The sequence below is a fragment of the Semicossyphus pulcher genome, unplaced genomic scaffold (genome assembly GCF_022749685.1).
Source record: "Semicossyphus pulcher isolate SPU_LCO1_2020_fin unplaced genomic scaffold, fSemPul1.0.p SCAF_13, whole genome shotgun sequence".
NCBI classification, from domain to species: domain Eukaryota; kingdom Metazoa; phylum Chordata; class Actinopteri; order Labriformes; family Labridae; genus Semicossyphus; species Semicossyphus pulcher.
In genome coordinates, this window is record NW_027211637.1 from 24,899,557 (window position 1) to 24,912,559 (window position 13,003).

Here is a 13,003-nt window from a genome sequence, read left to right on the forward strand (position 1 = left end):
GGGGGGGGGGAGCGTGCGCTGTTTAGGCTCGTGCTCATAGCATGGCTACTATAGAAACACAGTTTGACTTTTGAGAAGCTGTCAGAGAAGCTGCGAGGTTTACTAAGCCCTCCTTTGTTGACAGGCATCAGTGTGTTGACTGCTGTCGTAGGCCGAGGTCAAGGCAAGGCCTCCGCTGGCTCTTTATGGAGGATAAAAACGGACTGATATATTCACTCTTCTGACCGCTTCACCTTTCTTTATGTGTGAAGGTTTCCAACATTCTTGTTATGCTTGCCGTAAGTGAAAAGGCCTTTATGTGGGGCTGCATTCAGAACAGCTTTGTATCACATAACAGGCCCAGGTTTGTTTAGTTGATGTGTTGTCACAGTATCCCTTTAACTCATATGTTAGTGGATGCCTAAAAAGCAGTCTGATTTGTCTGCGCAGACACTGATAGCTAAGTGTATAAAGCTCGTACATTTACATTTATGGCCTGCATCCATCTTTTCACTCTTTACCTTGGCTGCTATTTATAGCCTGCGATGTCAAGGAGTCGATTAATGACAGGCGCAAGCCTGGACGCATTAGTCTGTTATTTATTTTATTTTTATGTTTCGCTATCGTGATGCTGCCTGGATGATGATGAATTTTACATGCGGTCTGGCTGTGACCTGATGCTGCTGGGAATTTTTATGCTGCTTGTGTGCACTTAGCGTCGTGTGCATTATGCATGTTTGTCTTGCACAAGTAGAGTCACACACACAGGTGAAGCTGTGTTTCTTTTTCTGCAGGTGCATGTGCATTATTTTTCTACTGCAAGTGTGACCAGAGGTGTGTTGGTGTACGGTGGCACGCCGTAGGCCCCCATGCCACCCTTCCATCCCATTAGCTGAGCCCAGCCCCTGCCTGTGTCTGCTTTAACCTTGGCCAGCGGGCTGGAGGAGAGGGAGAGTAATTCTAACCTTAAAAACCTGCTGATTAAAGCTAGTTTGGTGGAATTCGATTCCACTTAATGCCTTTGGCCGAGAGCCCAGCTGGCTAGCATTAGCATCAACAGACACCGTGTCTTCACTCAGGGAGACAGACGTGCACGGGCATGTGCGTGAGCTTCCTCTGGCACGTGCACAAGCGGGGCTGTAAACCCCACGTCCCCTCGTCTGTCTCTCTGTCTCCATTCTTCCCTCCGCTCCACCAGCACAGTTCTCCTCCCTAAAATGTCTCCCTCCTTTCTTCTCCTGATATTTTTCCTCGTGCTCAGCTTCAGGAACAAGGCTGGAGAGATTCAGGGCGTTTGGTACGGCAGGCGGACAGGGTGTTTTTTTCAAACCGCCTCAGACCTGTTATTGTTTTCTTCTTGAACTTGATGTATAGCTGTGTTTACGCGTCCAGCGTGGCTAATTAATTCTCGTCTTCGGGGCCTGTTTATCAACTGTTTGTGTTTATTTTACAATGAGTACGCTATTTTTAGAGTCAGTCATTTCCATAACACATGCATTTTTCCCGAGCATCATTTGTTTTGCTTTGTTGAGGAGTTTTGGTTTGTTTTTCATTTTCTCCGTTAGCTGGGGCGCAGCCTGCCAATTCATTTTGTAGCCTGTTCAGTTTTGACTGATTTAGAGGCTGCAGCTGGTCCAACGGAGAGCACCGGGGAGATAAATCTAAGCCTCTTTTGATTTATTATGTATAATGTCTCATCAGCCGTTGCTTAAGTCTTCAGATGCACCGAAGAATGATACTGTTACAACTTTACAAGTCGTGGCTTATTTAAAGGGGGATAAAGAGGGACAAGAATCTTAATGGAGGAAGCGCTCGTTGGGATGAAAGCCGCACTGATTGTGCCAGAAACGTACAGGAGCTGTACACTTCTGTCTGCATCCAAAAATGCAAGCGAGATACTGTATATAATGGGCATTCTGGGCACAGCGCCACCCTAGCAGACACTACAGATAATTTGATTCATACTGAACGATTGGGAGAGCGCGGAGCAGAGCTGAGTGTCTGTCTGTGAAGGCAGCAGGTGAAATGCAGAGCATTACGGTATCAGTCGAAAATGAGCTCATCCTCCAAAGTGGAAGTGGCACTTTTCAGCCGTAAGTCATCTAATCACGTCTGTATAGAGCCAGAAATCGTTGCCTGATCAATAGTCATCATGGATGCTGTCAATGGCCGGGCTAGCTTGAATCTTGCATGGTCCATGAATCTCTATTGAGTATGGATTTTGCGTTCTCTCCACGGATGGGGTTTGATAGTAGCGCCTGATTGGCTGCTGCGTGAGCTCTATTTATGCCGCTGTGCCCCGGGCTGAATCACCTGCCCCAGGCAGGCATCCATGTGAACAGAGACAAACACACAAAATGATACATTCCATCTAATGAAGAAGTGACTTTACCAGCTGGATGTCCGTGTCAACAACTGTATAATAATAGAGCAAAGCGACTCACTCAATAAAGGGAGAGCTGAAAAATGTAGACGAGGTCTGACTGTAGATTATTCACACCCAGTGACGGTCTGTGTGAGCAAATGTTGGCTTAGGAAACATTAGAGGACACCAGAGACGTACATTAAAGGACACGCGAGGAATACATGAGTCAGTGGTAAAACTACACCTGAAAGAGCAGGATGAATATTATTAAAGGGCCAGTTCGCCGATTTTCAACCTCAGTCCTATCATGTTATTATGAGGAGCTAATGCCGTTATGGTAATTTGGCTCTGTGCCTTTGGAGGACGCTATCCGCTTCTCCAACAGGCCCTGGAAAACCTCCACCAGACTACGTGACACGCGTCATCTGGCGGAGGCCAGGGATCTTGTTAAACTACACTTCCTCAATCTCAGACGCCCGCCTCTGATGTCATGTCTCGTTCCAAATCGTCAGGTCTGCAATGTAGACTGCAGACCTGAACATTTTTAGACGATCCACCGGTATGTTCTCATCGTATTTCTGATTCTGTACCGCTCTGAGCCATTGCCTGCAGCGACACAGTAGTATTTTACTCCAGCGTCTCTCGTTGGGCTGTTCCTTTCAGAGGGAGGGGCGCAATGCACTCTGGATGTTGTAGGAATGTAAAATGGGCGAAAAAACGAACTGTTTGTTCAACTTTCTCAACTTCCTCAACAGCGGCTTTTTCCAGGAGTGAACTGCTCCTTTAACAGAGACACTTTTTAAACCTTATTTAACCAAAACATTTTTCAAAAGATTGAAACATTTTTGTGAGGCAGACCTGGCCATGAAAAGCAGCTGTAGTTTAAATAGACACAAAACATAACAGACGTCAAGTACAAAGAGAACGCCTCAATCCAGCTCGTATAAGGAAAGTGGTGTTAGATAATAGGCAGGAAGTTGGAGCTTAAGTTTCAAACAAAATCCAAGGCAGGTTTTGTTTGCATACCCATAATCCTTTGTGTGCGAGTTTGTGTGTGTGTGCGTTCTCCCCACTCGGAGTGACAGTCAAATGTGTGGCAGCCTCTGACAGTAAGACGTTTGCATCACCGCAGGAAAACAGCAAATTGCCAACATAAATAAGGTGCCACGCTCTGATTAGGACCGTCTTCACACATCATTATGGTCTAATGAGAGAGTTTCCCCTCTCTCGCTCAGTCTCACTATCACCGGTGCCAGTTTTTTGCCTCCGCCGACTTTGCATTTCAGTAACCCATCTCTGCCTGACACCTGTCAGCCGTGATGGATGAATGTGAGTGAGGTGTCGCTGGGGTAACAGGCAGGCCAGGGGCAGGACAGGTAACCGGTGGTGGCCCTGCCTTTATATGTGAAGGCTTTATTTAGGCCGAACTGTTTATCACTGGGATGTCTGGCCCGGTTGCCCTGCGCGAACTGCGATGCCGCTTTAACAGCCCGAGGGGGGGGGAGGCGTGTTGAGGCCAGGCAATAATACCCTCTCATTGGGCCGAGGCAGAGTTTCATCGCCTTGGCCCGCTTGCTTGAGTGACAAGAGCGAATGAATTTGCTGCATCAGTGTCTGACTTTGGAGGACACACGTCGCTGTAACTCTTTTTTCCTGCTGTCTGCAGTGACAGCGCTTGAATACATTATGGACACGCTGCTTGTGAACACCTCTATAAAGTATTGTGTTTCATTGTTCTATTGTGCTCGTTGCACCCTTAACACCACCAATAATGTCAGCGTGTGTGTGTGTGCGTGTATGTGTTTCCTTCCCTGTTTGCTCGCTCTTCATAATTAGACGGATACTGCACTTTTTATGAGAGGATATTTGTGCATGTGTGTGTAATTATGGTTTAATTGCTTGCCCTGTGATGTGCTGTCATCTGTCACAGCCCAAAGACAGCAAATAATGGTGGTGCTGCCGTCACTTTGTTACCCAGACGCTCAGCATGCAGAGAGCAGCAGAAACACCAGTAACTGATATGCGTCTTGAATTACTGATAAGCGCTCGAGTATGATGAGCTTTGTGTACGTGGGCGTGCTTGCGCTCTCAAAAGTATCTCGGCCGGCCTTTTCTATCTCGCTCTATTGTGATTGTCGGAGTGCCTGCGCGCGAGTGTGTGCGGGCGCGCCGCTCTGTGAACATTTCTGCATGAGTAGTTTTGTGCTTAAGAACTCATTGTCTAATTCAGTGGGAGTGTGCTGGGAGGGCAATGGAGCACAAGCTGAACGTGTGTGTGTGTGTAAAAATGTGTTTGATGCCCGCTGTATATCGGCGCTGACAGGTGCAACAGTTGTGTTATGCTTTAAGCTGCTTGTTTGTCTGGCACGCTGCTTTGTGTGGTTGAGAAATGGAGTAAACAGAGGGAGAGGAAAGCAGCCTGGGGGCTAATTTATTCGCTCCCCAGTCGCCCCAGTCGCAGAGGCCTGTTGCACCGGCCCACCTGTCAATCCGGAGGAGCACGGCGTAGCATCATCCGGCCGCGCGCAGCCACAGAACTCTCTCAGTGGGCCGAGCGCTTTAGGCTACAGCGGTATTAACTATGATATATCAATAAACTCTTGGTAATCAGAATTAACAAGACAGCAAGTTTATGAAGCGGGGAGAGAAAGAAGGCTGCAGCGAAAATGAGTTTTCATCTGCCGGTTTGAATTTTAACGTCAAATATTGAACAGGCGGAATGCTAACGTTTCTGTTTGTAAGCACCTTTCACAAAAGCACTGCCGAACACAAACGCATAAGCAGTTTAATGCCTTATAGATAAAGGTGCCACATTGCATCATAATCCCTGAAAAGAGCACAAAGTAGACTTTATGACATAAATGCGTACAAAACTGCACAGCAGAAATGTGCGAGCAAGTCGAAGCCGACTGTAGTAATGTGATGTTCAATGCACTGTGGGAGTGGGAGGAAGTGTCTGTCTGTTGCCAGCGTGGAGTAATGGATGGCAGAGCTATGGGAGTGGGAGGAGGCACACATCCTATTTCAGACAGCTGTAATGGATGAGAGTACAGCAAAGAAAAAAAAATAAGAACGGGAGGAAGTCTGCGTGCCGGCGCTATCTCAAACTCTCACACAGAGTTCAGTGGTATTGAAATCAGCTCACAATAGATGTTAGCGGAACAATGGAACACCTGGAGGAGCATTCAAATTGGTCATAGGATGTCTGTATGTGAGACTCTGTCGCACACACGCGCAGCATTTGTGCGTCTGTTTGTTTTTTAAAGCTGTATAATGTGTCTCTCAGCTTGTGCCCGGTCTGTGTAGCCGTGCGGTGGGACTCTGGTATAATTAATCAGATGGTTTGATGTGTGCAAATGAGTGTTTATACAGTTTCTGCAGGCCCCTGCTCGTTTTAACTAGGTTTTAGTTAAACAAGACGAGCATATAACACACTTCAAGGCACCTATTCATCACATGGTCCTCCAAGCAAACGTCTCCGTGCCCCTGCACCTCCCTCCCTCCCTCCACTCTTACCCTTTTCCCTACTGCCTCCACAGAGCCCGAGGACATCCGCCTTAACTTATTGAACACACAACTACTAAATAATGAAGCCGTGTCAGTGCATGCGCGTGTGTATGTCTGACTAACAGTGTATATATCACCCCAGCTGTGATTCCTCCTGATTCCTAAACAAACCAAAGTGGATTGGATTGAAGTGCGACCCTCCAGACCTGCTTGTTTGATTTATTCCTGCCTGAGTCAAGCTTCCTTAACTTGAGAGCGAAGCGCCCCTACCCTCACCTTTCAAAAATACTGTATCGCACAGCCTATTTCCGTGCCGCTGAGGGTTTTTTAGGGGTGGGGGGAGAGTGCTGTAGAATCTTGTTGTTGCTGTAAACAAGCTAAAAAGCGGGCGAGCCTTTCCCTCTGGGGTCACATGAGAGCCGGGGGGGCCGTGGGAGACGGATCGAGGAGGAGCGCGGACGGGAGGAGGATAAGTGCTGCCTTGCTCCTCTGCCTCGCCGTGCGATGCTTCGCTGCCGGCTGGTTGAAAAATGTCTCCCGGCCCCCTCCGGCCGATACCGCGAGGCGTTATCAGGCCTGCCTCGCTCGCTCTCCGCAGTAACGAGCCTCCAGGCGTGGCATTATCTGTTTACGATAAGGATATTAATAACACTGTACTTTAGTTATGTGGCGGGGTGCCCTGTGGGGTGAGGGTTTCGGGGAAGGGAGAAGGAGCGAGCACCTGAATCACTCTGGCAGGGGGCTTCCTAAAAGCAGGGAAGGGTGAGAGAGGAAATGAGGGGATCCACATCCACTTTCTCCTTCAAGCTTTGTTTCCGTGAACAATAGCTCCACCATCTGCCAGCAGGTCCGGGTGGGAGTTACCGTAAGGACTGAGGGGTCAAGGGTTCAAAGGTCACAGCTGTCACGGTCAGCCTATTTCCTGTACTTTCCTGTAATCTAATGTCCCCTTTCTTCTCTCCTTCTCTGCTTCCTTTCCTTCCCTCCAGTGTCTGTATGGCTGCTACGTCCACTCCTCCATCATCCCCACCTTCCACCGTAGGTGCTACTGGCTGCTCCAGGTAAGAACTCCTCTTCTCCTCCTCTACAATTCACCACACTTTAGTTTCACTCTAAAACTCTCCCAGTCTATCCACAAGAGCCTGAATGAGCTGCATGATATCAGTTTCCATTTAACGGAAGCATTTTCCTTTGACAGCCGGCAGGCAGGCATCAACCTATTCCCCCTCCGCCACCTCTCTCGCGCTCTCTCTCTCTCTCTCTCTCTCTCTCGCTCTTCTCCTTTCTCTCCCCCAGCCTCCATTTCCCCTTATCTTTCACCCATTCTCTTTTCTGATGGCATTGCCCATACACGGCGGGCCAGCGCGAGGCCGGTATCTCAGCCTGCTAAAAGCTTTGCCATCTCCCCTGTCTAACAGCAGCAGTGATGGGCAGTAAAAGCATGATGGAAGACGCTCCCCGTACAGTTCACTGTGCTTACAGTGGGTCGTCAAGTCCGCCGGCTGAGAGTGGTTGTAAATAGTAGTCCTTTGATCACCTCCCCAATACATCTCATCATTCTCGTTTAGCAAGGCAGCCATTATTGTTGGAAGGTGCCTGATACGTAGCGCCATTCACACGGGCCATTTTAAGGGAGCATAAAGCACACACACACACACACACACACACACAGACAGAGGGGCAGATGGGTGTGTGAGGCCACGGCTATTTTTGTCTGACTGTCAGTCTGTCTCTCTGTCCATCTCTCCATTGTTCTCTCTGTCATTCAATCCATCTATCCTTTCTACATTTCTGTCCATCGATCAGTCGACAAAGTATGCCGTTCTCTCTCTATCTTTCTATCTCTTGTTTAATTCTATCTTTCTCTTGTTCTATCGTTTTATCTGTGTATTTATCTATCGTATAATTCTATCTTTCTATAGTTCTATCTATCATTTTCTTATTCTATCACTTACAATTTTATCCATCTATCGTTTTATCCTTTGTTCTTTCTATCTATGGTTGTATCATTCTTTGTGTTCTATCCATCACTCTATTGTACTTTCTTTATTTTTACCTAACTTTCTATCTATCATTGTATCCCTCTTGTTAACTATTCTATCTATCTGTTATTCTATCTATCCCTCAATTATTCCATCCGTCTGTTCTTTTGTCACTCTATTGTACTTTCTGTCTATCATTCTATATATCTATTTTTCGATCTATCATTTTATCTATCAATCATTCCATTCCTCGTGTTATCTATTCTATTATTCTGACTGTCTTTCCCTCTTATTCTACATATTAATCTGTTCATCTATCTGTTGTACTGTCTGTCTGTCTATTTAGGATTTGATCCATTGTTCTGTCCATCTTTAATGATAACAATAATAATAATAATAAAGAATTTAATTTGTATAGCGCTTTTCAAAAATACTCAAAGGCACGTTACCTACATTCACACAAGAAAAGGAAACAATTTAAAACAATGAAATAAAATCACGTTAGAGGTGAGAGCAGATCTAAAAGGTCTGGATCAGTGATCTGAAGGAGGTCAGGTCGGTACAGTGATGTGTTGGGGTGGAAGGTTCCAGAGGGAGGGGGCAGCTATGGTCTATCTGTCTATCTATCTATATATCTGTCTGTCCGTCTGTCTGTCTGTCTATCCTTTGTTCTATCTTTTGTACTTTTCTGTCACGTTGTATCTGTTGTTCTACAATTGTATTTATTGTTTTGTTCTATCTATCATTCTATATATCGATCTATCCATTGCTTTCTATTATTCTATATATCTGTCTTTGTGTCTATCATCCTATCTATCCTTTTATCAATCGATTGTAATCGTTCTATCATTGTATCCCTCATGTTATCTATTCAGTCTATCTATCCTTCTATCTATCTGTTGTACTCTCCGTCCATCCTCCTCTCTGTTCAGCTCTGCGTCTTTCACAACTCCTCGTATAAACGGCTGCAGAGAGAAATCCTCTCTGTGATGAACGCTCTTTAGCTACTTTGCCACTAGTTCAGTTTCTCTGAGTCGTTTGTTCTGAAGACTGAAATTGTGGAGTCACAACATCCCCGCTGCACTGAATAGACCCAGAAGACAAATTCATTTGTAGTCTAACCAGCCCCCCTGACAGCGTCTGTTAGCAGGAGAGGAGAGCAGCGCGGTTAGGAAAAGACAAAAGGGAGAAACTGGCCTCAACAATGCTTAAATACTAATCAGAATAATTAGTGTTCCCACTGCAAACAAAAGCTTTCAAACAACAACTATTTGTTTCTCTCTCTCTCTCTGTGTCTGCTGGCTGCGTGTACGGCAGCAACAGCAACACCAGCAGACAAAGAGCACGTCTCTCCCTCTCTGCTCTCAGCTCAATCAGCACAGCCACTCTGCTTATTTTCACTTAAGTATATTTTCCAAATGATTAGAGGTACAGTGTATTATTAGAAAGCCTAAGTAATGAGAGGCTAGAACAACAACAAATAAATGGTATATGTGGAATGCTTCATTCAGAATGTGGAAATAACGCACGCCGCTGCGGTGTGGCGCGCAGACTCGGGGAATGATCAGAGGAAGCGCTTGTGTTTTTGTCGAGGCTGCATATTATCTTTAATCTGCTTCCATTTGCAGCCTGTCAGGGAAATCTTGTGTTGAGTTTCTGGAGTCATTTTGTGGTGGTATTAGGAGCTCCTTTAAAGGATGGGTTCCCGGTCTATCTTAGTACAATACTGACATTTCCATGTGTGCGTGGAAATTGTTACTGGCTGCTGTAATCATTCCTCTTGTCTATACTGCGGGTGCAATGTAGGGATAGTGACACAAATAGGCAATTTGGCTCTTTGAATTCAGCAGATAACCACTTGGCTTGATTCAGGATGCTGAATCGTCCTATTAGCGTCAAATAAACTTCAAAAGTGCAGAAACATGACTGTCGATTTTTGTTCCCATCATGAACACCTTGATCACGTCGAGGCCTGTAGGACCGACAACTTCTTTAAGAGTAATTGGGTGTTGTTTGATGTAAAGCTCCTTTCCCACTGGTCAAAAAACCTGCTGACACCAGCTAACACCCGGCTTTCAGACCCAAATGACTTCGCAGTAGACCCGGGTAATCGGTATTGACGGGAACACAAAACCGCGCTGAGCTCCGCCCCCTTTCATCTCAGCTACAAATTCCACCCGTCTCCGTCCGAGCAGCGCAAGAGCACCGTTCCAGATTTGTCGCCGGCGACTTTAATACACAGACTGAATGAGTAATAGATACAATTAGGACCTAACCACCGTAACGTCTTCACTGTTTACTAACCTTGTCTCCTGTCTCAGGCGGTGACGCAGCAGAAAAGAGACCGAAAGGAGTATACTTCACTGGCAATGGGAAAAGAGACAATCTGCCTTATTAGCAGGTCTCCCAGGTCTGAAAAACCTGCGTCAACGCACTAATTTAGGAGGGAAAGGGGTCTCAGACAGACTTTAACAATGTGAATTGATCCTTTGAATCAATGTCAGGCCTAAAGGTGCATGTTTGCAGCATGAAACATAACAGCTACAGTATACGAGGCCAATCCTGTGCTTGACACGCACACACAATAACACACAGACACATGCCTTCACGCTGCACATGGAGGAATAACAGAAAAATCCAGGGGTCAAGAGGTCACCAACATTTTAAAACCATTGCCCCTGTTTTCACCCTCTCTCTGCCAGTTTCAGGATTCTCACACGTAAACACTCATCAAACTTTGAGCAGTTCACTGACTCAACTTTCCCATTTCTGCAGAGCATCAGCTGAGAACAAGCGCTCAGTGAATCCTTCGCCCTCATGTCTCCCCCTCTCTCTCACCGCTCAGCAGATCTCCTTACATGACTCACTCGGCCCTGGTGTGCAGCTAACACATTCGCTCATTCAAAAAGAAAGAAGTACCTTCTGTTTCCCAACAAAAAACATTTATTTACAAGTACTTTCTTTGGCGCCGAGCATGCACGGAGCCGCAGATTTACATCTTCTTTCAGGCAGTTTATTGCAGACCATCTGTGCTGACAGGAAGCCACAATCAAGATGACACCAGAGGTGAAAGATTACACCTCGTCAGTCCATATCTCTGCAGTCTGCAGATGCAGATAGACCTTCAGCACCTCTGTCTATTCAAGCCATTTTCAGCCAGACACATTACAGTCAGCCATGGTTACAACAGCCTCCCTCCCTCTCTTTTTTTCCACCTTTCTCCAGTCTCTGAACCCTCTCTCCCTGCCTCCCTGTGTACCATTTGCTGTGTCCATATGAGATTTGCAGGCAGTAGTCTGTCAACAGCAGAGCAGCAAGGAGACTGGAGCTCCCAGAGCGGCAACAGGGAAAGGTCACCAGTGAGTGAAAAATGTAAATATTCAGCCATCCAGCGGCTACAGTCACGGAGAGACAGGGATGAAAATAACTCCTATTACACAGCACCGACAGGGAGGGAACACAGAGGACAGAGAGGGGAGAGACAGGCTGTGAATGAGAGAGCGAGGGAGATGGACACAACTTTTAAAAAGTTAGCCTGAAAAAACACAGAAGGGAGAGAGAGAGGGAGGAAAATAGATTTAAAGATTTGAAGCAGCAGAATAAGGAGAAAGGGGGCAGTGTGTGTGTGTGTGTGTGTGTGTGCGTGTGTGACAGTGCAAGAAAGACGGGCAGAGTGCGTTTGGTGAAAGGTGTTTTAGGTAGGGGGCTTTAGCCTGTGGGTGTGTGCCTCTTTATCCACTCTTTATCCACTCTTTATTGAGTCAAAGCCTGGGTAATGAGATAGGGGACAGGACTGAAGACCTGCGAGGGGGGTCCTCTCTCACTCCATTCATTTTCTTTTGTTCTTTTCACCTCTCACTCTCAATCTGATCATCCCCACCGCTACTACCTCCACCTCTCTCTGTGGCATTAGACCCACTTTAAAATGTCTGGCCCATCCCCGCAAATGGCTGAGACTGAAGAAAAGTACCGCGGCAGTTATCTGGGGTTGCAAACAATGAATCCAAATTGCTGCTGAGACGGAGAGCTGCCCAGAGCGGACTGTGTGGTTTGTCACTCGGAAAAAGGTTCCCATTTTAGTGGATTGGGTAAAAATGGTGCTGTGTGTCATACCGTGGTTTACTTTCAACAAAAAGCACACAAGTCCGTCTGCCTCCTTTCTTTAGATGCTGCAGTCACAGCCGAAGTTCGGATTACAAGCTTCTGAAAGTGATAATCTCGAAGATTTTCATTTAAATAAATGTCAAATGTTAAATCTCTATCTATCGCCGAACGAGGTAACACAATGGTGATTGAGCCTATGGCCCACTGATGAAAGCCTTTGCATTTGCAGTATTACAGACTGGGTGCAACATTCGCGGAAAAAATCACATGTGGCGCCCAGTTAGTGACACGTTTTCCATCAGCCAGCAGTGGTTGGTCTGCCAGAGAGGGTAGGCGGGGCTAAGCGGCTGCTTTTCTGGTCTCTGCAAGCGCTGCGAGTAAACAGTAATCTACTATGGCTGAACAAACAAAGAAAAGATGGATGACCATTGTGTTACCTCATTCGGCGATAGAGACTTAACAGACATTTTTTAAAATGAAAATCTTGGTTATTACTTTAAATGCGTAATAATTTAATAATCATAATATCATTAATTAATTTGAAGAGTTTGGTCTCGATGCTCTGATTTTGAAGTGTCATGAGATAACTTTTGTCGCTCTGTGTATGATCAAAAAGAATCATTAGCTTGATGAAATGATTGATGTCTCAATAAGTTTCGTGTTACGCAGTCTTTCCAGCCACAAGCTGTCATGACACACGCACACACACCGAGCGCCTCGCCCGTCCCGGTGTCACTGATTGATTCCATCTCTCCGCGTCCCCTTCTCTTGTTTAGTGCTAATCGAATGTAATTCCCTGCCTTCGCCTCTCCATCAAATCAGACAGTGGAGTTTGCGATGGCCGACGGGGGCACGGAGGTGGGGATAATTATGATATTAATGCGGAGGGGGGTCTGAGGGGAAACTTCATTTGTCCTGCCGCCTGCCACGAACACAGAGAGGGGTCAATAGCCCTCTCCCGCTTTTCCGACTTTAAAGAGGCGGAGAGAGGGGCGAGATAATGAAATGACTAGTAAGGCAGCGGGGAATGCTGACGACCTTGTTTCTTCACAGCTATCACTTTCTC

At 46.3% G+C, this 13,003-nt stretch overlaps 1 protein-coding gene across 3 annotated transcripts in view; it reads left to right on the forward strand.

The window, feature by feature from the left end:
• camta1a (calmodulin binding transcription activator 1a) overlaps positions 1 to 13,003 on the forward strand; it is a 335,172-nt gene that overhangs the window by 263,977 nt on the left and 58,192 nt on the right. For all 3 annotated transcript variants that reach the window (XM_069659849.1, XM_069659850.1, XM_069659851.1), the window contains exon 6: positions 6,841 to 6,912. In XM_069659849.1, the coding sequence (XP_069515950.1) occupies positions 6,841 to 6,912 (72 nt within the window). The remainder of the gene's footprint in view (positions 1 to 6,840; positions 6,913 to 13,003) is intronic.